This window comes from Thalassophryne amazonica, chromosome 22 (assembly GCF_902500255.1).
Source record: "Thalassophryne amazonica chromosome 22, fThaAma1.1, whole genome shotgun sequence".
NCBI classification, from domain to species: domain Eukaryota; kingdom Metazoa; phylum Chordata; class Actinopteri; order Batrachoidiformes; family Batrachoididae; genus Thalassophryne; species Thalassophryne amazonica.
In genome coordinates, this window is record NC_047124.1 from 3,224,157 (window position 1) to 3,250,616 (window position 26,460).

General features: G+C 42.3%; 3 protein-coding genes across 6 annotated transcripts; 1 reads left to right on the forward strand and 2 right to left on the reverse strand.

Annotated features, from left to right (window-relative positions):
- Positions 1 to 7: 7 nt before the first annotated feature.
- On the forward strand, positions 8 to 4,565 carry amdhd1 (amidohydrolase domain containing 1). Its single transcript, XM_034162943.1, has 9 exons — positions 8 to 432; positions 707 to 813; positions 1,691 to 1,755; positions 1,827 to 2,104; positions 2,186 to 2,411; positions 3,554 to 3,678; positions 3,752 to 3,845; positions 3,929 to 4,089; positions 4,317 to 4,565. Exons 1-9 carry the CDS (start codon positions 296 to 298, stop codon positions 4,420 to 4,422), a joined length of 1,299 nt encoding a protein of 432 aa, XP_034018834.1. The 5' UTR covers positions 8 to 295; the 3' UTR covers positions 4,423 to 4,565.
- A 629-nt stretch (positions 4,566 to 5,194) lies between these two features.
- On the reverse strand, positions 5,195 to 25,963 carry LOC117503726 (tetraspanin-9). 4 transcript variants are annotated; one of them, XM_034162941.1, is made up of 9 exons: positions 25,944 to 25,956; positions 25,844 to 25,845; positions 7,923 to 7,996; positions 7,633 to 7,824; positions 6,415 to 6,489; positions 6,228 to 6,329; positions 5,998 to 6,129; positions 5,497 to 5,580; positions 5,195 to 5,289 (listed from the first exon to the last, which is right to left on the reverse strand). In XM_034162941.1, exons 3-9 carry the CDS (start codon positions 7,983 to 7,985, stop codon positions 5,218 to 5,220), a joined length of 720 nt encoding a protein of 239 aa, XP_034018832.1. In that variant the 5' UTR covers positions 7,986 to 7,996; positions 25,844 to 25,845; positions 25,944 to 25,956; the 3' UTR covers positions 5,195 to 5,217. The 4 variants fall into 4 exon arrangements, with proteins under 4 accessions (XP_034018832.1, XP_034018829.1, XP_034018830.1 ...); XM_034162938.1 differs by lacking the exons at positions 25,844 to 25,845; positions 25,944 to 25,956 and adding exons at positions 9,252 to 9,283; positions 11,413 to 11,547 and having other exon boundaries at positions 7,923 to 8,003; XM_034162939.1 differs by lacking the exons at positions 25,844 to 25,845; positions 25,944 to 25,956 and adding exons at positions 9,243 to 9,283; positions 11,413 to 11,547.
- On the reverse strand, positions 12,202 to 25,087 carry elapor2 (endosome-lysosome associated apoptosis and autophagy regulator family member 2). The gene is made up of 22 exons (XM_034162936.1): positions 24,879 to 25,087; positions 22,810 to 22,930; positions 22,540 to 22,729; positions 22,040 to 22,187; positions 21,019 to 21,108; positions 20,839 to 20,944; positions 20,620 to 20,769; positions 19,931 to 20,019; positions 19,627 to 19,807; positions 18,940 to 19,068; positions 18,549 to 18,639; positions 18,218 to 18,320; positions 17,991 to 18,128; positions 17,579 to 17,851; positions 17,219 to 17,392; positions 16,569 to 16,758; positions 16,137 to 16,233; positions 14,724 to 14,825; positions 14,233 to 14,359; positions 13,940 to 14,118; positions 12,704 to 12,866; positions 12,202 to 12,565 (listed from the first exon to the last, which is right to left on the reverse strand). The coding sequence occupies exons 1-22, from the start codon at positions 24,981 to 24,983 to the stop codon at positions 12,494 to 12,496; spliced, it is 3,018 nt and encodes a 1,005-aa protein (XP_034018827.1). The 5' UTR covers positions 24,984 to 25,087; the 3' UTR covers positions 12,202 to 12,493.
- Positions 25,964 to 26,460: the final 497 nt, after the last annotated feature.

Here is a 26,460-nt window from a genome sequence, read left to right on the forward strand (position 1 = left end):
GACCTGCCTGTTTCTTTTGTTGTTGTTTTCACCGTGTGAAACAATTTGATTTTTTTTTTTAAACTGGCCGTGAGGCCGTTTGTATTTTGCTGCGATACCGACACAATAAACAATTATTGTCCTCTTTCTTAAAGCTGATTACTGTTTATTTTCTGTGATGTTTAAGAGAAAACAGCTGATTCCTCTTTAATCATTAGTGGTGGCCCCGCCCCCGTGTGCACTTTAACCTCTGCTCTCAAATATTTACTTGTTGCCAAACATCCATGTAAACGACAGTCACTTTGGACGGGTGAAGATGTCGACAAATTACAGATTATTGGTGAAAAATGCCAAACAGGTGGTTCTGATCTGCAACAATGGCGAAAAGTTTCTGACCAGAAATGGGATGCAGAATCTGTGCTTCATCGAAAACGGGAGCGTGGTCATCGGAAGGTGACTTTACTCATTTTCATTCAAGTTAAAGGTAGGGTGGGGTGCTGGAGCCATATGATATTTAGAACAAAGTTAGAATTACATTGAGTAAACATTCATCGTATATTCAGGTCTGTTGGAGGTTAACAGCATGAAGTTACATTTTTTACTCTTGTGCAACGTTATGTTTGTCATTTGCAGGTTTTTATGTAAAAAAAAAAAAAAAAGCTAAGTGACCAGACCTTCCATCTCTGACTCTTGAAACTTAAATCCTCGGCGCGTCTTTCTTCTGCAGTGATGGCCTGATTAAAGCTGTTGGGTTTGCAGACTCCATTGCGGTTCAGTATCCAGATGCCTGTTTTGATACAGTGATTGATGCCACAGGAATGTGCGTCGTACCCGGTGCGTATCAGCCAAACTTCTGTGTAAGCAGCAAAAATGTTGATTACATCAGTGCAGCGGTACCTGTACAACCCCAAATTGGAATGTTTTGAGATGATAGGGAAAATACCATTAAAAAAAAAAAAAAATTAGATTTTAGAGCTGCCTTCAAGATGAGGTCTTGTCCATGTGTATTTCAACAAGTTAATACAAAATTACATTCTGTACACATTACTAAAGCCCCTTTCACACCGGGCCTCCATAGAGTTGCGTTGTGCTGCGTATCGTTTGCGCTGGAATGGCTGCATCATGGGGAAAAAATGTTACGTGCAGGGAGAAGGTTGGCCTGCCTCCTCTTCTGTGGTTTTGAAGCTTCACTGCCAGCAAAGTTCAGCAAGATAAATCAAATCTAGAAATGCAGGTATGTACTGATAAAGTTTTTCCAGACTGGTGTAAGGTAGCACGCAATTGCATAAGCATGTTGTAGAGAACTGCATCCAGTGCTCTAAATGTTTAATTTTTTTGCTTCCATTTCACAGACCTGTTTGTATCCCTCGGTGTATTTCCATATAGGGCTGCATAAGTTTGGCATAGTTAGCACGTGGCAATACGCAATTCTACATTGGCCTGGTGTGAAAGGGGCAAAAGGCGTGGCTGCAGAACCCAACAAGGATGATGACTTCGTACTGTTGGACATCTTAAGATGTGTTTGCAGGAAGAATAAGGAAAAAATATCACCTGAAATACCAAAATATCTTATTTTGAGACAGAATGGAAAAAATACAAAGTGATAAATGCTTTAGTGTTCAGGTCTGAAATACTGAGTACAAAGCATGTAGATGTACCTTGGTTCCTAATGTCTGCAGATTGTGGTTGTAATATTTAGTGGATGTTTTAGGGCTGGTTGATGCTCACACTCATCCAGTTTGGGCTGGTGACAGGGTGCACGAATTTGCCATGAAGGTGAGTGAATGTTTCTATTCAGTCACATGTTCAGATGAACTTCAGACGATTGAAATCTGCATTTCTTGCAGCTGGCAGGTGCCACCTACATGGATGTGCACCGGGCCGGAGGCGGGATCCACTTCACCGTGGAGCAAACCCGAGCTGCTTTGGCCTCAGAGCTCCTGGCCTCCCTGTGCAGCAGGCTGACCCGGATGTTGCGGGCCGGTACCACCCTGGTGGAGTGTAAAAGCGGATATGGCCTGGAGCTGCAGACGGAGCTCAAAATGTTGGAGGTGATTGAGGAGGCCAGGAATTCTCTGCCCATCAACATCTCCTCAACCTATTGTGGAGCACATGCTGTACCCAAGTATGGACCTCTGCTCAGAAACATATGGTTCAGTTCAGAGGAATGTTGAATCTTTAGTGATGTATTCTGATGATGTTTCAGAGGGCAGACGGTTGCAGAGGCCACTCAGGACATTCTGCACGTTCAGCTGCCACAACTCAGAGAACGCATGTCTGCCGGGACACTCAGAGTGGACAACATTGACGTCTTCTGCGAACGCGGCGTGTTTGACATCAGCTCGACTCGCTCCATCCTGCAGGCCGGCAAAGACATGGGCCTCAACATCAACTTCCACGGAGACGAGCTGCACCCCATGAATTCTGCTCAGGTACCAAGTGGGGTCTAGAACCCTCAAATATGGACAATCTGTTCAGAAGTCACTTTGTACGTGACTAAAATTAAATAACGGCTGAAGAATGACAAAGGCATCTAACAAACATGCAGTAAAATACAGTTGGACATGCAGCTATAAAAATATAACAATGCTCAGTTTAAAAAAAATTAATTTCAAATTGTGCAGAAGTATTTCAGAGTTCAATGACTACTTAAATAAAAAACCTTGTAAGGTCCATTTCCAAGGATGCAGCGTTCCACTTCATGTTAATGCACTCTATGCTGCTCCCTACTGGGCAACAGTGGAATGCAAGTTACAGCTACCCTGTTATAATTCAATGTCATAAATAACCCTTTATTATAGATTTTTTTGCTGCTTTTTGTCATTGAAAAATTCCAAAATGAGCAATGAATTTTGCCAGAACTGGCTGTCAAGTAGTCTTAAGATCGTCACATAAAAATAGTACAGTAACACAGCATGTGGCAGTAACGGCTACAACATTCCTTCTGGTTCTTGTAGTCAAAACTGCTTACTAAATGCATTTTGTTTTTCTTAAGGAGTTGTTGACGTCTACCATGACATCTCAAACAGGCACAACTGTAATGGTACAATTTTTATCCATTTAAGTCAGCTGATGAGCCTTTGGTTGTCAGTTTTTAATCATTTTAATATTAAAGGATTATTAACCAAGCACAAGGTCTGTACGGGAAAATATCAGACTGAGGTGTTGACAGTGCAGGCAGAGTGTAAGGGAGATCCATGTGGAAAAACACTGAGGTCTGATATTCCCGTACAGACAGAGCAAGTGAGGTTAATTTATTATGTGGCTGCATCACATTGTTTTATGTCTCATAAAAAGAGAGCTCATTTGCTGTTAATTCCTCCAGTTTAAACTTGGTGTAAAAAAAACTCACTCAGAGAATGTCCTTTGTCGCTCATAATTTGTTCGCTTTTTGTTTTATTTTGCTTTTAAATTTGTTTAACGAGGGAAATGTCATGTGTCACCTTGGTTCCTTCTTCTGAGCTGATCATCACTTGCAGTATATCAACTCCATTCTACCTTTGCGGACTTTTGATACTGTTGATAATTTTACAAATTTGATGTAATTTATGTTGGTTCTAATGTGTTTTACCAGTTGGGGGCGGAGCTTGGAGCCTTGGCCATCAGTCACTTGGAGGAGGTGACAGATGAGGGTATCGTTGCCATGGCGAAAGCAGAAACCGCCGCTGTCCTTCTCCCCACCACAGCCTACATTTTACGGTAACATCTGGCTCGACACAGACTGGCGCTTTATGTCCACGACGTCGCTTTAATATCAGTTTTGTTGCATCAGGCTGCCACAGCCCCGTGCCAGAGACATGTTAGATGCTGGTGTGATCGTAGCATTAGGCAGCGACTTCAACCCGAATGCCTACTGCTGCTCCATGGTGAGTACGACCTGGTGCCACCGTCCTGCATCTTCTTGAATTTTTTTTTTTTTATTACCTATTCCTCTCTTGTTCTTCCTCAGCCAATAGTCATGCACCTGGCCTGTGTCAACCTGAGGATGTCCATGTGTGAGGCGCTGGCTGCTGCCACCATCAACGCTGCCTACGCCCTGGGCTGCTCTCACACACACGGCTCCCTGGAGGTCAACAAACACGGAGACCTGTTGGTGCTCAATAGTCCGCGGTGAGTCGCATGGACTCTAGGCGCCAAGTTCCACCTGCCACAGTGACAAACAGTCTACAGATAACAGACTCCATATTCTGCTGCTGCAACGTCCAGCTTCCTGCAGACTGATCCAGGCGCTCTGCCATCCTTTAGTTTGTGTGGCTGTAGTCCTCGGTGCCTGCAGATTTTCACTCTGATCGGATGGTTAAAGGATTTTTCAAAATGTCCTTTTTCCTAACGTGCAGGTGGGAACATCTGATCTATCAGCTGGGAGGACATCAGGAGGTCATTCGTTATGTCGTGGTCAAAGGTGTGGTCGTCTGCAGCAACGAGAAAACCACAAACATGTAACCTGAGAACGAGACTGAGTCAACCCATGGTTCCAGTGGCAGAGCCAGGATGTTTTGGGGGGGGGGGGGGGGTGGCGGCAAGAGTACACTGAGAGTTAAGTGTTTATGTATAACACAATGTTTCTTCATAACACCTGACTAAATTATTGAGGTTAGATTAGAAGTGATGTCTGTGCTGGATTTGGATAGAAAAAAATAATTGTTTTAATACATTAAAATATTTTCACAAACTGGGTCCAAATCAGAATTTACTTATTTTATGACTTGCTGCATCACAACAGTTGGAGACAGAAATGTTTAAAATGATTTAACATGAATATACTTTTTACTCTCCCAGTATGGCATGGAGTGGGGGGGGGGGGTCAGCATGACTGTCTGTCTGTTTTCATTTGTTAGTATGATATCAAGAACCAGTTAATGAAGTTGAATCATATTTAGGGTGTACTTGGGTCATCCTCTCACACTTTGTATTACTGATTTGTGGTTTCATCTCATCTGATGACTCTATCTATGCACAGAATAACTTACATTAGTGGCAGCACTGAAAGAAGAAGAAGAAAAAAGGCTTTTATGAGTACAGTACATGTTTATTATGTTAGTGTTCAAGGCTGCTTGTAACATTTGATTTATTCTAACAGTCGCATCAAAGACTTTCTTCCTCCTTCCTTACATCAGAAATATTTTACATAAAAACAGCTAAAAGCTTGTTAAAATGTTATTTGCACAAACGCATTGAAAATAAGAGACCGGCATATGTGTGCACAAAGTAATTATACTTGACTTTAAATGAATCCCCTCAGGCTTCGTACTTCTTCCCCGCTCGGTGGATTTGTTGGTAGAGCGTCATGGAGAACGCCATACCAAGGAGCTGCAGAAACAAACACCGAGCAGGATTCAAATGACATGTTTCAATCCGATACCAATAAAAAGGTTAACGCTTTGAAAAACTCTCCTGTACTGTGACTTTTAAAGATGTCTGATCAGGACGCAACAGCCTGCAGGTTTCTCTCCTGCCACTGCATGAAGGATTCAGGCCTCGTTTTGTTTTTTAATTTGAATGAGATGTTCTGCTCACCTGAATGACCAACACACACATAGCGATGGTTCCTAGAAGATGTTTGTTGTCATCCAGCCACTCCTCCACTTTCTCATAGCAGCCCTAAGAATGGAGACGAAAGTTCACTTTCTGCTTTTGTAACATTTCTGTCTACTTTATTTTCTGATAAGTTTTAATAAAAGCTCTTATTTTTCAGTACAAGCTTGATTAGATGACCCAGTTCTGGAGCACCTTGGGGCAACTGTTTGTTGTGATTTGGTGCTATATAAATAAAATTGATTTGATTTGGAGGTTCAAAGCTCCATTATCTACATATTGTAAACCAGCTGTTGCCCCAGATAACCAGTAGGGGGCTGTCCATGTCCAAAAATGCAATGGCTTTTTTGTGCCACTTTTTAAAAGTTTGATGTGCATCACAGTACTGATACTTTTAACATTAAGCTAAAGCCACAGAAATGATAATTCAAGAACAAAAACTAGATCACGTTAGAGGAGAATTATGACCCGGCACAGACTGACCCGTGTCCAGAAGGCACCAGATGCGTTGCGCCCGCAGCCCTGTGAAACCTCCTGGCAACAGCGGTCAGGAACCACGTTCTCCTGCAGGGCAACGTGCCAGTCGGTGTAGCTCATCACGCCGCAACAATGCCACTGCAGCACACAGTCGATATCATGCACAATAAATGCAAAACAAAAATAAGTTGCTGTATTCAAGTACTGTGTTGAAAAATGTGTTTTGTGCAGGTCACCTCTCCCTGTATCACATTCCAGGCATCCCTCAGTCCAGCGTTGTTGTCTGTCTTGTACAGCACCAGCCCCTCTTTCAGGTCCTGCCGGGCGTTATCACTCACCTAAGAAAACAGGTGGAGAAGAGGATCATGGGATATGTAGTTTTGTCCAGTCAGAGTGAATAAATGTTTCTTTTTGCAGTCCTACCTTGTCAGTGTAGAGAAAGAAGAGGATGAGGAGAATCAGTTCAGCCAAGAGGATGATCAAGAGAACGATAAAAAACTAGAACAAAGTTCCAGGTGGTCAGATTAATAAACAGAAACATGGAACCAAAATTGACAGATTGATTCACTGTTTTTGCTCATACAGATCACTTTTTTTGTAATGTGTAAGATGTTTTAAATACTCTTGGTACTAATAAATCATTTGGAAGGTGCTGAAAGGTTGAATAATGTTGTAGAATATTGATGTTCTTTGTGATTGACTTTCAGGATTTTAATATGTTTTCATAATAAACTCATTTTGTTTGATCTGGACTTTGCTGAACCTGATCAGGTTCTCTGCTGCTGGATTTTAGTTGTGAAGCATTTTAAACTTTAGTACACTGGAAACAGTTGTAGCTCCAGAAGTATGTACCCACAATCCACCAGACCTAAAACCAGAGAATCAGACTTACAAAACAAGCATGTTATTCAAAATATGTGAAGTTAGTTTTGGAGTTATTGACAAATAACACAGATAAAGTTTAAAACCAAATCACCCAAGAATTTTTGTCTCTTTAAAAATGAAAAGGGTTTTGACCTGACAATAAAAAATGGGCACAAACATTGTTACTGGACAAAAAAAAAAAAAACAATTTAAATAAAGGTAATCTTAAAGGAATAACTATTACTGTAGTCACCTCAAAACCAAAATGTTTCCTATTTGTTCAGCTCCAGAAATAATGTGTTTATTGTACCATATAAATAAGAAACTTCCTATAAAAATGTCCTCAAATGACTGCATTTTCAACCAAAAAAAAAAAAAAAAAAAAAAAAAACTAAGGTTTTGAAATTCACAATAATTTCTAGGAAAAAAATGGCCAATTTCTCAAATTTATTAAGTTTGACATTTTCCCTTAAAATTTTGTTTTAAATGATTCATTATTTAAATTTTTCTGATTAGTTTATTCACAAATAATGTCAAGTTTAAATTTTTCTAAGAAAATAAGGAAATCAGACTGCAACAAGGAATGTCAGTATAACATTATTTTACAATATTAACTGGATTAATATGGACAAGATTGTTTCATATCAATATTCATGACAGGGGGTGTTCAGAGTCAGTTGCAAAATCTTCGAGCTATTTGTTATGTTCAACCAACAAAACTGAGTCATTTTTAATCCTTTACTAAAAGATCACCCATGATGCATGATGGGTACTTACACTCAGCAACAAGCACTTGTTCTCCTTAATAGCACCCAGGCAGCCTAGAAAACCCGTCACCATGACAACAGTTCCAAGGATGATGATTAGGTTGGCGGCCGACAGTGATGGGAAGGAAGGCGACAGCGTGGCAAAGTTTCCCTGGGACACCGACAGCCACACACCAACGCCCAACAAGCCACACCCACCCAACTGAAACATCACAAAACAGAACTAATAAATAAGTCATACTGCTGACATTTGGTGACATAAATGGCATTTCACTGTGTGGAAGACAGCGTTTTATTTACCCAGAAGAGCAGGTTGAAGAGGAAGAGCATGTATTTAACACAGCAGATGCAGCCGCGAGCCATGACTCAAGTAACTAGTGACTGCAAACAAACAACACGTCACTGCTAACGTCACTGAAAAAAAATAAACCAGTCTACATAGCCTTCAGCATGTCCATCCATTTTTGTTTATTAGCACAATCCGGTTGTTAAGCTTTGACGTAACGCATCACGTGATAAATCTGTTTCCAGGTCCAAAGACCTCCAAGTTTACAATTAAAGTTACGTCTGTTTGATCCTTTTAAGGATTTACAGTTTAAGTTTAGTTTGTGTTTACATTGTGCGCAAACCTCCGTCCCTCCCTTCTCTGCCTCCACCTCCGTTAACCGCATTCGTCTGGTTCTATGGTCAGAACACTTAATAAAACTTTTTTTTTCCTTTTACTTTACATATTTATTATGCACAGGTAAAATATACATGTCTGTTTCTTAATAAGAAATTATTTATTAAAATAAACAGGACATTAAAGTGCAAACTTCACTTTCTCCCCCAACGACATGAACAGGAAGCAATCGCAGCTCACAGCAACTCCCATTGAAAATAACGGAGAAACAACCTGAGCGTCTGACATTTTTACATAAAACAAATGCAGTAACAACATCTAAAAACCCAGTTAATATATCCAGGAGAGTTTTAGGCACAATATACAAAGAGTTTTATGTTGCAATGTTAATGCTGTTGTCTGTGTGCAGTTCTCAATGTTAATGACAGCGCGCCTTTTTTGTTTGGAGGCGGAAGTTGAAAATCACATGATGCGCCACGTCACACTTAAAAACTGGATATCTCAAGAACCTCCTGACCAACGTCATTCATATATAACACAAGTGTGGTGATCCCCCAACACTTTGTGTTACTGATTTGTAGGGATGTCTTCTCCTGATGACTCTTGTTGAATACAATAAATTGATTGTTTAAGCTGCTAAACATTGATGCACTACTAGAAGAGTCAATGAATCAAACTGATTACTCAGTGTGTGTATGAATGTGATTCTTAGCTTATTTTCAAGCATTTGAAAGGAATGAATGTGATGAATTACAATACCCCCCCCCCCAAAAAAAAGTCTCAGAATTTGACTAAACTAGTTTAAATCCTAAAGATATTCAGATGATTTTAAAAAATAAGTTTGACTCAGACCGAGTAGATGCAGGTGAATCCCACTGATTTTGTTTTGGAAAAGCAACATATTTACTATTTAATAAAAAGGAGAAATTCAACTACAAACATGAAGGTCTATTGATCATCACATCATAAGACATGCAATTATTAAAAACATAAGAACAAAAACTCACCACTTCAACAAACAGAAGAGATCCTGTGGTACCTGTGACCAAAAAAATAAAAAAAATCTTGTGTTACACAAATCTCTCTCTCTCTCTCTCTCTCTCTCTCTCTCTCTCTCTCTCTCTCTCTCTCTCTCTCTCTCTCTCTATATATATACAGACACTCAACAAAAATATAAACGCAACATTTTTGGTTTTGCTCCCATTTTGTATGAGATGAACTCAAAGATCTAAAACTTTTTCCACATACACAATATCACCATTTCCCTCAAATATTGTTCACAAACCAGTCTAAATCTGTGATAGTGAGCACTTCTCCTTTGCTGAGATAATCCATCCCACCTCACAGGTGTGCCATATCAAGATGCTGATTAGACACCATGATTAGTGCACAGGTGTGCCTTAGACTGCCCACAATAAAAGGCCACTCTGAAAGGTGCAGTTCTGTTTTATTGGGGGGGGGGGGGGGATACCAGTCAGTATCTGGTGTGACCACCATTTGCCTCATGCAGTGCAACACATCTCCTTCGCATAGAGTTGATCAGGTTGTCAATTGTGGCCTGTGGAATGTTGGTCCACTCCTCTTCAATGGCTGTGCGAAGTTGCTGGATATTGGCAGGAACTGGTACACGCTGTCGTATACGCCGGTCCAGAGCATCCCAAACATGCTCAATGGGTGACATGTCCTGTGAGTATGCCGGCCATGCAAGAACTGGGACGTTTTCAGCTTCCAAGAATTGTGTACAGATCCTTGCAACATGGGGCCGTGCATTATCCTGCAGCAACATGAGGTGATGTTCTTGGATGTATGGCACAACAGTGGGCCTCAGGATCTCGTCACGGTGTCTCTGTGCATTCAAAATGCCATCAATAAAATGCACCTGTGTTCTTCGTCCATAACAGACGCCTGCCCATACCACAACCCCACCACCACCATGGGCCACTCGATCCACAACATTGACATCAGAAAACCGCTCACCCACACACGCTGTCTGCCATCTGCCCTGAACAGTGTGAACCGGGATTCATCCGTGAAGAGAACACCTCTCCAACGTGCTAAACGCCAGCGAATGTGAGCATTTGCCCACTCAAGTCGGTTACGACGACGAACTGGAGTCAGGTCGAGACCCCGATGAGGACGACGAGCATGCAGATGAGCTTCCCTGAGACGGTTTCTGACAGTTTGTGCAGAAATTCTTTGGTTATGCAAACCGATTGTTTCAGCAGCTGTCCGAGTGGCTGGTCTCAGACGATCTTGGAGGTGAACATGCTGGATGTGGGCTGGTGTGGTTACACGTGGTCTGCGGTTGTGAGGCTGGTTGGATGTACTGCCAAACTCTCTGAAACGCCTTTGGAGACGGCTTATGGTAGAGACATGAACATTCAATACACGAGCAACAGTTCTGGTTGACATTCCTGCTGTCAGCATGCCAATTGCACGCTCCCTCAAATCTTGCGACATCTGTGGCATTGTGCTGTGTGATAAAACTGCACCTTTCAGAGTGGCCTTTTATTGTGGGCAGTCTAAGGCACACCTGTGCACTAATCATGGTGTCTAATCAGCATCTTGATATGGCACACCTGTGAGGTGGGATGGATTATCTCAGCAAAGGAGAAGTGCTCACTATCACAGATTTAGACTGGTTTGTGAACAATATTTGAGAGAAATGGTGATATTGTGTATGTGGAAAAGTTTTAGATCTTTGAGTTCATCTCATACAAAATGGGAGCAAAACCAAAAGTGTTGCGTTTAGATTTTTGTTGTGTGTATATATATATATATATATATATATATATATATATATATATATATATATATATATATATATAAACTGACAGAACATAAACAAAAGCAGCCACATATATCACTGAATAGTCATTAAAATCAAAGTTATTTCAAACTAAGACGTTATTATTCATTTATCTTGCTACTAGCAAAAAGTGTTTGTGTGACGTCACTCGCCTGAACTTTATTTTCACAAAAGCTTGACGAAAACCCACACCTTATAAATCCCATAAAGGTTTTTTTTTTTTAACAGTTTTAAGATTACAAACCAAAGGTTGACGTTTATTCGGTTTTAACTCGTCTTTGCTGCTCAACTTCGACTTTCACGTCCTCGACGAAAATTAGGCGAAGACAAAAAAAAAAAAAAAAAACTTTTCTACCCACCGCGATTAAAACACGGAGCTCTTCATCCCGTAAAGTTCCAGCTTCAGAAAAGTTCACATTTCGACACAAAGACGTAGATCTGATAAAACACCGAATCCCCGCTTTGAAGTTTGGTCGATGGCCGCCGGAGGAGGAGCTTTGCATAGGGCGGAGTCAGAGTGTGGAGGCGGGGCCCAGACAGATTTATTTATGTTTTATGTGACGTGCGCAATAAATAAACTCTTTTTCATCAGGTTCACTGTAGATTTTACTGTGTGGTTTTAAAAATGTTTGTAGGTTCTCGAGCCTTCGCCTGTGGCGCGCGCACTTCAAAATAAAGTGTTGGCACTTTTTCATTGCAATATTTTCTCAAACAGCAGGTGGCGGTATAAACAACGCACATATCAAAACAAATAAATCCATTTTGCAGTAAAATAATCACCAAAGTGAGTGATCTTTTAGCATTTATCTTCTGTAAAAATTACAATTTTAATACTTTTCATCAGCACATATTTGTTACTTTATTCACCCTTTCAAACAGTTTAGTTAACACTTAATTCTGCTCTGCAAACATGAATAACAAAGAAACACAACATCTGCTTTATCCTGTGATTTTAGTAATCTTGGGTTTAGGAATTTCCGTGGAAGTGGTTGTGACCTCGGGTTTGGGTCTGGCCAATCAGGAGCTGAAGCAGTGACGACCCCAACAAATGCACCAGCGGGGGTCCGGACCTAAAGCAGACAGCCCACAATGGGGACACGGACCGGTCCAGCCTCACGCTACTCGATGATAAAGACACAAACCTCTAATCCGGGTTGGACTTTAATAAAGGTTCATCATGATAACAATATAAATACATGACTCTTAACAGAAAATCTTAAATAAAATAGAAAATATAAAAAACATTCAAAGCAGGCTTCTCTTTCAGCTGCTGCCTTTGATTATCCGCGGTACTAAAGTGGGACTGTGGTTCCTGTTTGGAGGTCCAGTGTCTGTTGGGAACTACTGTCCAGTGCAAACTCATGATCCCACCTCCAAAATCAAAGGCAGACAAAGGACACAGAAGAAGTTGGACAGCGACTGTTCCTCCCTTATTTCTCTTTATCCCAGAATCCATCGATCCGACTGTGAGGATTTCATCTGCACGGACTCGCTGCTCTCCCCGTCCTCATGCTGAAACAGGAGCAGACTTCACATTATCGCAGATTCAAGCAATTAAAATCAGTTTCTCTCTATTTATGTGTTATTTTTGGTCATGTCTGTGCTACGAGCTGCATTCCCGTCCTGCGGTTCGGTTTTTAACTTACACACCTTATTGGCGATGGCTCGTAGTTTTCCCAGCAGCGAGGGTTTGTCAGCGTAGACCACATCGTCCTCAGGCTCCTCCCCTTCAGCCAGGGCGCAGCTGTCAGCAGTCGGCAGCTCACAGTCCTTATTGGCTGACATCACCAAGCGCGAATACTTGTACTCCAGCCTGACCAATGACAGCGCAGAGACACCGTCGTCATGAAAACAGTATCTTATTCATGGAACCCAAAGCTGTCAATAGACTTTATTTAGCCTCGATAGCTGACGTTGGACCTCAGACACCCTTCACATCTACAATTAATGTATTTTTTTTTCTTAAAAAATACTTATATTTACAAGTTACAGATGGTCTCTGTCCTGTGACAGACTGGCGTCCTGTCCAGGGTGAACCCCGCCCCTCGCCCTGTGACTGCTGAGATCAGCTCCAGCCCCCCGTGACCCTTTACTGGAGTAAGATGCAGATGTAGAAAACAAATGAATAAATAGACCGTCTCTCTGCCTCGGTCTCCTTTCTGAACCTGGATTGTAAAGTTTTTAAATTATTCTTTATCCTTTGGAGGCGGAGTCAATTATCACCAATGATGTCTTAAACTGACTTAAAAAAAATAAATAAATCACAGTGTGAGGTGTCTGGATCTCCTTCAAAATCAGCAAGATCTAGATCCAGATCAGGATTTTTTTTAATTAATTAATTAATAATTTTAAATTAGATTCTTACCATTATGAAATAATTGTCATTTTGGCCTCTTTTGCTGACTAAACTCTCTGATAAATGCTCTGATTAAACAGACATTTTTACACAGTGCACAGTGTGACATCGGATTACTGCAGATGTTCAGTCAGATCCAGGTCTGGACCTGCGTTCCACAATTTTATAATTATTCTTTATGCTTTGGAAACAGGGTCATTTTAAAAATTTTGGCAACAATATGTCTCCAACTGACTTTAAATTTTTAGAAGATGTTAGATGGTGTTAGATGAACATCTAAGTGAGACTGAGATCTCAGTTAGATGTTCAGCCAGATCCAGGTCTGGACTTAGGTCCTAGAATATTATGAACATTAGTCTTTCCTGCTGACAGATTTTACACTATGTACGTATAGTGAACCTTCTTCAAGATGTCAACCACATTTCCAAGAAGACACCGAGTCAAACCGTGACTGTCAGTGGGACGCGTTCAGGATCATTTTAATGTGCGTGTTGGTCCACACTCAGGCGGCTGGTGGTTTTCAGTCTAACCTCTTGTTTTTCTTCCAGAAATAGCAGGTGAGGGAGATGAGCAACACAGCCACGAAGGCTCCGCCTCCAACTCCAACCTTCAGCCACAGAGTGATGGCCTCACAGGGGGAGGAGCTTCTAGGAGGCAGCAATACACCTTTGGTGCACAGCTTTGGCTCGTTCCACATGTAGAGTGTTTCCTGAAGACAGCAAAACCTCTTACTGATACTTTATATTACAACCCTGGAAATAACATATTGCTCTAATAAAGGCCAAATATCACTCCCTCCTTGATCCGAGGACGCGGTCGGTACCTGAACGCCTCGTCTGCACGCCCCCTCGATCCGGTGGTAGTCGTCCTCTGTGCAGCACGGGCAGGCGGTGGCACTCTCCCACAGGAAGTGGAAAGAACATCCATCACATGTTCCTGCAGGACAGGAGCTGCACAAACACATGCACATCAGTGCACGTAAACTTTCTGCACGTGAATGTTTGTAATGTCCTCAACTGGACATCAGGAGCTTTGCAGCTTCGTCATGCTTCCCATGAAAACTGGAAGAGCACTCACCAGAGAACATAATTCAGACAAGCACTAAAAACAGGAAGACAAAACCTCAGAGGTCCCACACTGTCACGGTCTTCAGCCCAAAAATCACCCCACCCCCCAATTTAAAGTGAAGAGTTTCATTAAGTTGTGTCTGTGTGTGTGTATGTGTGTGTGTGTGTGTGTGTGTGTGTGTGTGTGTGTGTGTGTGTGTGTGTGTGTGTGTGTGTGTGTGTGTGTGTGTGTGTGTGTGTGTCCTACCTGGGGACAGTCAGTTCTCCACGGTCAGATTTCTCAGGGTTACAGCGAACTGTGATGACCGAAGTCCGACCTCGATCACATGAAGCTGTGACCTGAGACGACCTTAAAGAAAATAATGACTGAAAATAAAAACACAAAAAACTCTGTCCGTCTGTCTGTTTTCTGTCTGTCTTCCTCTCTCTCTCTTTTCTGTCTGTCTCCCTGTCTCCTTATCTTCTTTGTCTCTCTCTCCCTCTTTCCCTGTCTGTCTCTCTGTCTCCCTGTCTGTATCTCTGTCTCTTTCTCCCTGTCTCTCTGTCTCTTTCTCTCTGTCTCTTTCTCTCTGTCTCCCTGATTGTCTCTTTCTCTCTGTCTCCCTGTCTGTATCTCTGTCTCTCTCTCTCTCTCTGTCTCTTTCTCTCTGTCTCCCTGTCTTTTCCGTCTGTCTCTCTGTCTGTCTCTTTCTCTCTGTCGCCCTGTCTCTTTCTCCCTGTCTCTCTGTCTCCCTGTCTTTTCCCTGTCTGTCTCTCTCTCTGTCTCTTTCTCTCTGTCTCCCTGTCTTTTCCCTGTCTGTCTCTTTCTCTCTGTCGCCCTGTCTCGTTCTGTCTGTTTGTCTTTCTCCCTGTCTTTTCCCTGTCTGTCTCTTTCTCTCTGCCGCCCTGTCTCGTTCTGTTTGTCTTTCTCCCTGTCTCTTCCCTGTCTGTCTCTTTCTCTCTGACGCCCTGTCTCGTTCTGTTTGTCTTTCTCCCTGTCTCTTTCTCTCTGTCTTTCTCCCTGTCTCTTTTTCTCTGCCTTTCTCCCTGTCTCTTTCTCTCTGTCTCCCTGTCTGTCTCTTTCTCTCTGTCTGTCTCTCTGTCTCATCGTCTTTCTCCCTGTCTCTTTCTCTCTGTGTCCCTGTCTCTTTCTGTCTCCCTGTCTCTTTCTCTCTGTGTCCCTGTCTCTTTCTCTCTGTCTGTCTGTCTTTCTCCCTGTCTCTCTGTCTCTTTCTCTCTGTCTGTCTCTCTGTCTCACTGTCTTTCTCCCTGTCTCTTTCTGTCTCCCTGTCTCTCTCTCTCTGTGTCCCTGTCTCTTTCTCTGTCTGTCTCACTGTGTCTCTCTGTCTCTTTCTCTCTGTCTCCCTGTCTGTCTCTCTGTCTGTCTCTTTCTCTCTGTCTTTCTCCCTGTCTCTTTCTCTGTCTCTCTGTCTCTTTCTCTGTCTCTCTGTCTCTTTCTCTGTCTCTCTGACTCTTTCTCTGTGTCCCTGTCTCTTTCTCTCTGTCTGTCTGTCTTTCTCCCTGTCTCTCTCCTTGTCTCTTTCTCTCTGTCTCCCTGTCTCTTTCTCTCTGTCTGTCTTTCTATCTCTTTCTCTGTCTCCCTGTCTCTTTCTCTCTGTCTGTCTTTCTATCTCTTTCTCTGTCTCCCTGTCTCTTTCCCTATCTGTCTCTGTCTCTGTACCTGTAGAAGAAGTTGATATCTGGAAGGTTTGTGGGGTTTTCTGGGAACAGCTCTGGTATGACGCTCACACCGTCCAGGACAGTGTCCACTGTAGCTCCTGAGGAAGAAACAGAGAAAAATCACTACAGATCTTGAAAACAGAACCACCTTCAGGGTCCTGTTAGATCTTGTTTCTATCAGGCTGGACAGACTTCATGTTTCATGTAATGCACCACCTTCAGACTGCACAGAGTAATGACAAGTGGTTGACCAAATAGTCCCTAGACCACAGAAAAGCACCACTCTGAGATAGGTTTGAAAATCTCTCTGATAGTTCAAGATTCTGCCCTGGTTCCATCACAGAGTTCCACCTTTAGATCAGGTTCGAGTTCCCGAGTACTAAAACACCTCAGTGAAGCACACATAATAAACTACAAACACAAGACACCGCACCTAAAAAAGTGTCAGCCAGGCTGATGGACTGGGAGGAAATGGCCATCCTGAAACCCCGCCCATCCGCTGGAATTATGGTTGATTGACAGATGAAGCTGTCCACAGAGTTGATGAACTGAGCTGAGTCGCTCTCACCGTCTTTGCTGGACACAACGGTGACGTTATTGGTGCAGATTGCAGATCGCTTTCCCTGCAGCAGGAAAATGTCTGTTTCTATGGTAACACTGAAGACTTACATGCAACAGGTTTCTGTGTCTGTGCAGAAAATAACTCGGAAATTGATGGGTACATTTTAACCAAATTTGGTAGTGTTGTTTCTCAGGTGAGTGTCTGTAGCTGGTTAACTTTTGGAGGAGATTAGTCAAAGGTCAAGGTGGTTAAAAAAGTTGTCAAAAAACAAACAAACATGTTTTCCAGGATATTTCTGCAACCAGTAGAGTTAGAGAGACAAAGCAGAGCTTATATTAATCACTTGTAACCGAATGGTTTGACTGATGTTATGACACCTCAAAGTCTTAAAAACATTTTAAAATATTACAGTGGGTAAACATTTTCCCAAAATATAGCTTGACCTTTGACACCAAAGAAGAAATTGTTGATTCCATGTGTTTGCGGTATGTTTAAGATCATATCTGTGTGAGAATCGTTACCTCGTGGCCACACAGACTAATGTTGAACAGGTGAAAGTACTTTGTGCCCTTTGAGGTGAAACTTGGCCCGACAGTCAGAGAGGCCACGCTGCTCAGAGCGCTGAGGTCAAAGGTCAGCGTCCGGTTGTTCTGCCCGTGAGAGAAAGAGCAGTCGCTGTAGCAGAGGGAGTGTTCCTGAGAGACACAAAAATAAAGAACACTTTAGCCTCCAAAGATAAAAGTACAGAAGATCCAGTTCTGTGGTTTAAGTGCTGTTTTAAAACCAGTAAAACTTTTGGTTTAAATAGTTTGAAAGCAATTTAAACATTTAAAATCAGACAGTCTGAGAGAAAGTCTGAGGCTCTGAGTGGTTCCCCTCACCGGGCTGCTTCTGCTTCCGGGTCCACACGGCACACACGTGTCCTGGCCATAGGTGTGTCCGCCCATCAGGTGTGTGTTTGACGGACACTCCTGGCATCGGTTCATGTCTCTGTCGATGTAAAAACCGGCCGGGCAGGGAACACACGAGGACCCGGTCAGCTGAGAGTTATGGGGCACCAGAGCGCACGCCCGACACGCCGATGCCACCCCACCCAGGACGTTAGTGACACTGATGGAGTACAGCTTCGCCATGTCACCAACGTAACGACGCACCTGTGAACAGCCAGACAACTTAACACTCTGTGTGTGTGTGTGTGTGTGTGTGTGTGTGTGTGTGTGTGTGTGTGTGTGTGTGTGTGTGTGTGTGTGTGTGTGTGTGTGTGTGTGTGTGCGCGCCCGCACACTCACTCACATCCAGAACGCGGTTCGTCCTCTGGAAGGCCCATGTGTACGAGACCGAGGCATTCCTGGTCATGATGTGCGTGTACGACTGATTGCCCTTCGTGCCTTCCCACGACTCCACCACAGTGGTGCTTTTCCTGTTCACATCCTGCAGGAGGCGGCGCAGCAGAAGAGAAGAGAAAGACATTAATCTGACTTCCTGAGTTCACGCAAATCAGCACAGTCAGGAACACGCACCATCATGAAGTAGAGCTCACAGTCAGCGGAGCACAAGGTCTCAAACACAAATGTGATCCTGCCAAACTCACCGTTGGTCATCCCGGAAAGCGAGGCTGGAACTCTGACAGATGCACAAACAGAAATTAATTAACACATACTTTCAGTGTCGGGCCATGTGACACCGACACTTTAGTGCAAAATCACTTTCTGCACACATTACAAAGGCACAGCTGCAGAAGAAGAAGGATACCAGAGGGCTACAGGTTCTGGTTCTTAGATCAAGAAGATTAGATCAAGAAGATCTGACTGTTTTTGGGTCAATGATGTATTTGTAATAAATGTCACTTACTTAAAGCCCGGCACGTGTAAGCTAACGATGAGATAGTCGTTGTCCGAACTGCCTGTTCCACTGCGAATATGGTCACCTGCTACTTCCCATCCTGATACAGCAAAGACGTGACACACAGGGTTTTTATCCCACAACAATCACCCGTGCAGATATGATGCTAACAGTCAGTGAGCGAGTCTGAAAAATTTCCACCAGTAACTGTGAAAAACTGCTGCATGTTCAGTTCTGGAGTTTTGAAATTCTGATCAACAGATGAGGCAACTTTTAACATGCAAAATGTTTAAAACACACTGCTGGACACTGGCACCTAGTGTTGGATCAGAGCCCTGCTGGCCACTAGAGGCCACTGTTGCATGTCGAGGAAAAGTGTAGACGTTTGGTCTGTGCTCACCGTTCATGTTATCACATTTCATGTTGCCCGCATTGAAACAGGAAGTCTTCATGTTGGACGGCAGCACGTTCCACCAGTTGTACTTGTAGCCCAGCACGGGTTCGGTGCCTGCAGGACACTCAGCGCACGCTGGTGCACAAACAAAACGTGTATTCAGCAACTACAGCGGCATCACGTTTGAACGCTCAACATAACTACAGCAGCACTAGAGTTCAGACCTCTGCCAAAGGCCAAAAATACAACAAACCTGGATCTCCAGTTGGATATTTCAAAGTATTGTTTATGTTCTGCATTATTGCAGCTTTTATTTAAAGCAACAGTATGTAGGATTTAGTGCCATCTACTGGTGAAATTGCAGATTGTATTATGCCATCGCCAGCCATGCTATTGTTTGCGTTAAAGTTTTCAGTTCTTCAGTGGCGGGGGATGCTGCTCCCGTGTCCATATGAAGGTCTCAGTATAATATTAAGGAAACACATTGATTGTTGCAGTTTTTTTTTAAACACAGTTTACATTCATGTTAATAAACATCCATAAATACTACACACTGTAGCTTTAAATGTTTTTACTGTCAATTATGATTTTGCCTTTATAAGACAGTGTAGTAATAAATTTGTGACAGGAAATGATGTCATACGGATGGTGGTGATGATAGTTTCTATGCAGTATTTAAAGCAGCAGGTGTACCGGACGTGCCATCGGAGTGGCTTCCAGGTGGACACGGCAAACAGGTGGAGTCGTTGCTGTTGTAGTAGCCGGGGTTACACGGAGGGCAACGCTCCCGCTGTCCCATCACAGGCAGCGCCACAGACCCGGTGATGTTCTCGAAGCAGATCTTTGGTTCCACCCACTGATACAGAACCTGAGTCTGCAACCACAAAGGCCACAGAGCTGAAGACGAGGACACGCATGCATGCATGGATTCTTTTGCAAATATACCATTTCACTCATTATAAGGTTTGCGTGAAAGGTGGTGTGTGTGAGTTCTGACCTTCCCGTCAGCGTCACAAGCCGTGTGGATCTGGAAATAATCCTTCTCTGAGCATGGCGGCCTCAGTTTGCACTCTGCCCATCCCTCATCTAAAAAAAAAAAGAAAAAAGTAAAACAGAAATTATTCAACATGACAGAAAATGATTCAATAAATGGTGATGCAAAGGAAGATGACGTCCAAAGAGAAAACAACATGCTGAGAATAAATAGCATCCAACAGAGGCAACTTTCCATAGCTGGCATGGTACATTAATGTATCATCAACTAAATTTACTTACTGTGTAGGTAGTAACAGAGTTAGCCAGCTCGCTGGTCTAGCCCATTCATGACAATACACAGCCCAGACAAATAGCTTAGCTAGTCACTGTTAGCTAAATGCTAAGTTATTGGGTAGGGAGAAATAGAGTTAGCCAGCTAGCTGGTCTAGCCCAGTCACAATAATGCATAGCCAAGACTGTGAGCTTAGCTACTCAGCATGTAACTGGCCTGAAAACAAGCTTAAGCGCAACTGTCTGCAAGTAAGATAGTTGCTAACTAGGTTGTGCACCAGTTACTGACAAAAAGAATTACTTTGCAGTTGTTATGTGTATATGATTTGCATTGTTGTGTTATCTTTAGCGTAGCCACAGTCTTATACATGTTTTTAAGACAGTACTGCTGCAGTGGACACTGGCATTCCATGTGCCTACGTGAGTAGTGTTTTTTGGGACAGACGGTACAAGAAGATGCCCCCTTTGTGGAGAAGGTGTTGCTGGGACACGGCTGGCAGGAGGACGAGCCTGGAGTCGGGCTAAACCATCCGGGGCGGCATGGAAAACATTCAGACGTGTAGGCCACACCTGGACAGGTAAAAATGTTTAATATTTACGTTGTTTATTTGTTGTGTATATTTGTAGTTTCTGTTTCACCTTCTATCTGGATGTTCTTGAGCAGAACCGGTTTGACCATCTTCCCTCCCACGAGGATGCCCGTGGTCCTCCAGTACAGGATGTTGGTACCAGACTTCAGACTCACCTGCAACAAAGTCAAATGGAACTCAGTAAAAAACAGCGAGTTCTGCACGTGCACTCGCACGCACACACACTCACCGTGTGTGTGTCCCACTCGCCATTGTTGGTGACTTTAATCCACTTCTGGTCATCGGTCTGGACCATTACCTGGCACTGTTCGTTCTGGACCTGAAAACATCCACAAGCTGCTTTTTATTTTTGGACAAAACCTACATACAGAGCAGGATTCTTTTCTTTGGTATAAAAATGTCTGAAACAGAAGTTGATGACGACGATATTTGAACATGCAGACGTAAACGAGGACATCTAGGTTGGGAATCTTTATTAAAACACTGAGGCAAATTTCAAAAAAATTTCCCATAATGCTTTGGAATTCTTTCTCTGACAACAGTAAATTCAACATTAAAGCTCCAGTCTGCAGGATTTAGGGCTGTATATAGCATTCATAAACATCTATTCACTGAAACAAGAAACCAATGTGTGTTCATAAGCTGAGAATGAGAAGGTTTCATGTTTCCTATTAGCATTGCCTTATGTTGCGGCATTACCATGGTGTTACGTGACATTAGCAAGTTTTAATTGTAACTAGCCCATTAGCATTGTATTATGTGACGCCGGTTAGGATCGCCTTGTCTGATGCCCACTACGATCACGTTTTATGATGCTAGCACATTTTCATGCTGTTAGGCCATTAGCATCAGGGTTATGTGACACCTATTAGCATCACAATGTGTGACACTAATGAGTTTTCATGCTAACATTAGCCTGTTAACATTATGAAACATAACATGCTTTAGCATAGAGTTCTGTGACACCCATTAGCATCCCAATGTGTGACGCTGGCGAGTTTTCATGCTAACATTAGCCTGTTAGCATTATGATATAGGACACCCATTAGCATTGTGTTTTGTGATTACCATTACCATCACGCTGACCTGCAACAGCATTATGCAATCTGCAACCTGACCACTCCTAAATACCTCCTAAATTCTACATACTGTAGCTTTAACAGCAGAGAACAGGGTGGACTTTCAGGCTGAAATGCCAGCGGAATGTCTGTCCGGATACACATGAAACGTGACCTCTCAGAAGAACTTACATAGAACTCAAAGAAGATGTTGTTGTCGGGGTACTGGTACGTGAAGGAGACAGAGCCCTGTTTCTCCAGATGGACAGCATAAACCAGAGACACTGTACACTCATCACGGTTTGACTCCAGATACACCCCCTGAGGCGTCCATGATGAGCTACATTGCGGGGTGAAGAACAATCAATTAAAACCTGACAAATGCCAGTCAACACTCAAAAATGTTACACTGTTTAGTTAGGTTTTAAAGGAATAAGCTTTAAATTTTAGACGATGATGAAATTTGGGCAGACAGACTCAGAACTGGCAACAGTGCTCGAAAAAAATGGGCGGGGTTAAACAGAAGCTGGACAAGGTCAGACTGTTGTAGTTCAGCATATCTGGACTTTTGCTTGATCTGTCAGACACGCCCACTGGAGGACCCCCCCCCCCCCAAAAAAAATGTTGCTAATACGACCCCTTTAATTCATATGCACTCGGTTGTCTCATCATCTAAGACAGACGTCCATCACCTGTTACAGGCCTGAATGTCCTCTCCAGATGGTCCAGGGTCCAAGTAGCTGGCCAGACTGGTGAATCCTGCAGGGACGGCGTCCCACTGGTCAAAACGGAGACTGCTGCCCAGTGAGTAGGAGCCGGCGGCGCACGGCGTGCACTGCTGCGTGGACATCTTTAAAAACTCCCCAGCGGCGCAGGAGAAAGCTATGAGACAGCGAGGACATCAGTAAGCTGACCTGAGGTGGGAGTGGATGGACGCAGACACGAGGAGTGACGGTACTCACAGCAGTCTGTCCCTCTGGACGGAGGGGGGAGTGACGAGCAGGACCCTGGGCTGATGGGGATGGCCACCCTCCATCTTGACCCCGTGTTGTCACACTCCGTGTACTGATAGACGAAGTCCGCCTGCAGGATGTGCACACAGACATGTCAGCAGTCAGAAATTTCAAAACATCTACAAAACCTCTTGGACGATTTTGCAGGGCAGTTCTTGGCGGGCCACGTTTTGGCGCCGAGGTGTCCAGAGCCGGCACGCCACTTGGTAAAAGTAGGACAAAGTTGGATAAAGGTGTACCGTCCAGGCGAGCGCCTCTTCAACTGTTGATATATTGGTGGTTAAATTGATTCCACAAACACTGTGAATAACAGACGCTAAGCTAAGTAGCTGCTAATTAATCAGCAACAATGCAAAAAACAAATCCAGAGTCATGTTCCTTCAACAGAAAATGATCTCTGGGTGTTTTATTAAATATAAACATCACTTTGATTGGCTCCTCCATGTTCTGTGTACATACCGCCTCATTAGCGTGTAGCTTAGCAACCTGAGCCCAGGACCGCCTGTTTAAATAAAGAGATGCTATCTGTGCTAATGCGTTAACAATAAAAATGACAACAGCTAATGTGTTTAAATGGTCCCTGAGGTGGTTCGTGCTAGTTGCCATGGAGACAGATGGGGGGAGGTGCTGTTAGACGGCAGTGACACTGACAGATGGACAACGAAGGGACAGATTTATCTGACATTTTGTAGCAAATAAAAACAAAAACATCTTTGGTCAGAAAAAAATAAATAAATCAGTGGAAAATATGACTAAAGGTTTAAGTTGGTTTGAGCTCTTCAATGCCGTTACAGTGGTTGTTTTTTCTTTCTGTCTTTCTTTCTTTTAAATTGATTTTACAGATTGACATGAATAAATGATGCAATGTCAAAATTGATGGTATTTCCCGGAGTATAAATCACACCTTTTTCCTGTATTATCACCTTTTTAATTTGGAGTTTTTGTGCTTTGTTGTTGTGTACTTTTATTATTAGAGTTTATTTTGTTCGGTGCTTTGATTCCACGGAAAGTGCTAATGAATAATATTATAGTTATTACTGTTAATAAGGAATCTAAAATCTAGGATTTTTTTTCACCATATAAGTTACAGGGTCTCCCAAACTAGTAAAAAAGAAAAAGAAAGGCAAAGTAAAGTCATTTATGCTCTGAAAAATATGCTAATCCTGTCCTGTAGTTGTGGATAAACTTGCAGAGTCTGTCAAAAAAAATTATTGGCAACTGTTTTAATAACATTCATCATTTAAGTGATTCATTAAGAAATCGTAGAATTATTTAACTCAGTTTAAACGTGTATAAACTCTTTTACACCAAATATTTAATTTTTGGCTGCCTTCTATTGACTTAAACATCTTTAAAATGGTTTAATTAGCGATAATATGCCATTAAACTGTTTAAAGTGCTGCTGGTTCGAGTTTTAACTTTTATTATGGATGAAATTTTATTCTTATTTTTATTCATTTTAAATTCAAGTTAAGCACTTAAAAATGGATTCATCATCTCAGTGTCTTCAGAGTATTTTTGACAACAAACTCGTTTTTGTTCCTCTTAGACACATGGTGACCGAATTTACTTCACTCAAAAGGCGTATAATATTACCCCTTTAAATCGATGACACAAAGGCTAATTTGGGTGGGAAATTATTTTGTTTTACAAAACAAGTCAGAATTGTTTTAAATGATAACTGTTTGACAATTTATAGAAACACGATTTGATTTATTTTGGCAGTCTGACGTGTACATAAACGTCTGACAATCACACACACACACACACACAAAAAGCAAATGACTTATTTCTGAAGTCAAATCGTTTATCGCAGCACCGTAAACATATCGGCAGCGCGCATAGGGCCGCGTGATCGCGCACACGCCGCTGAGCGAACAGCAACAACCGACTACTATAATTACATTTAAGAGACTCGTGTCCGGGAATAAATGATAAGGATTTTTATTTTACTTATTTATTTATGTTTGATTATTATTGTGGCCTTCAGTGCGCGCGCAGTTTGTTTTGACGCTCACCTCCGCGCACGGCCGCAGCTCTCCGCCGTCGCGCAGCGCACCGCGAGCGGCCAGCAGGAAGAAGACGCAGCAGAGGAAGCAGCAGCTCCACACCGGCTCCCGCATCCTCAGCTCGATTCAGAAGCAGCCGGCGGCCCGCTGCCCAAAGCCACAAACACGAAGGAGGCCGTGCGGGGAGCGCGTGCGCGGCGTGCGCGCCGTCCCTGTCATTGATGCGCCCGCAAATCAACGTCAAGTTACACAACAGCGCAATAACGACATCTACAGCATGGACCTTCAAAATAAAACCACCATGACGCGATTAACATACTGAACAAAGCCTTCACTGCACGCACTTGTCAAAACTCTGACAATTTAAGTACTCAAATAATATAGTAATTAGTGCGTTATTTAAAATGTGGTGTTTTTTTATTTCAATTTCAATTTATTTTCATTTATATAGCGCCAAATCATTTCATTTTCATTTTATTTCATTTATTTATTTAAAAGGGACAACACATATTAATGAACACATAAAGTGTAAATATGTCAGATTTTAGCCATGGGCTAATTTCCATCTGTAGTCCCTGAAAGACTATAAGAATTAAACAATTTACAGTAAAAACACACAAACATCACAGGAGCTTACAATACAACAGACTACATTACATAGGGGTCACCAACAGTGTTGTGAAAGTAACTTTGACAAGTTACTTTTTTAGTTACTTTATACAGTTGCTTTATGCAGTTACTTCATTAGCAGCTTTATGCAATTACTTTATTAGAATCTGCCGAAAACTTGCAACTAATAAGTAATGTAACTAATAAGGTAACGAGTAATGTAACTTGGTTACTCGTAATATTGAGCAATCAGCAAAGGAACTCATCAGCAAAGTAACTAATAGTTACTTTTCTGAGTACTAAATTTAAAAATAACCAAATTAGATTATGAGTAACTTTATTAATTACATTTAGCAGCTGCCGACAACTAACTGTATGAAGTAACTGTAAAATATATCTGTATAAATTTACTAATGAAGTAACTTTCCAAAGTTACTTTCCCCAGCACTGGTCACCAACTACTACAACAAGACACTGACTAGACAAAAGACAGGAAACAAAAGGACACTGACATGATCTGAGCATGAAGGTTAGTTACACAAATTCAGTCAAAGGAGGACACAGTTAAAAACAAACAAAAAAAACTATATGTACAATTCAATTAGAATAAGTTAATTAAAACTGCAAGTCTAATTTCATACATTTATATATTTTAAAAACCATAACTTTAAAAACAATAATTTATAAAGTGCTGTAGTGCACTGCACATTCCCTACAGTTCTTCTTAGTTTCTACAATTGAGTTCATAATGCTCACATTTTTTATTTGATTTGAGCCACTCCTTTAAGTGTCTTTTGAAGGCTTTAAAGCACAACAAAGTTGCCTCAAGGCGCTTCACACAAGTAAGGTCTAAATTTACCAGAGCAAGAACACAGGCAACAGTGGTAAGAAAAAACTCCCTCTGAGGAAGAATCTTCAAGCAGACTAGACTCAAAGGAGCAACCCTCTGCTTGGGCCATGCTACAGACACAAATTACAGAAC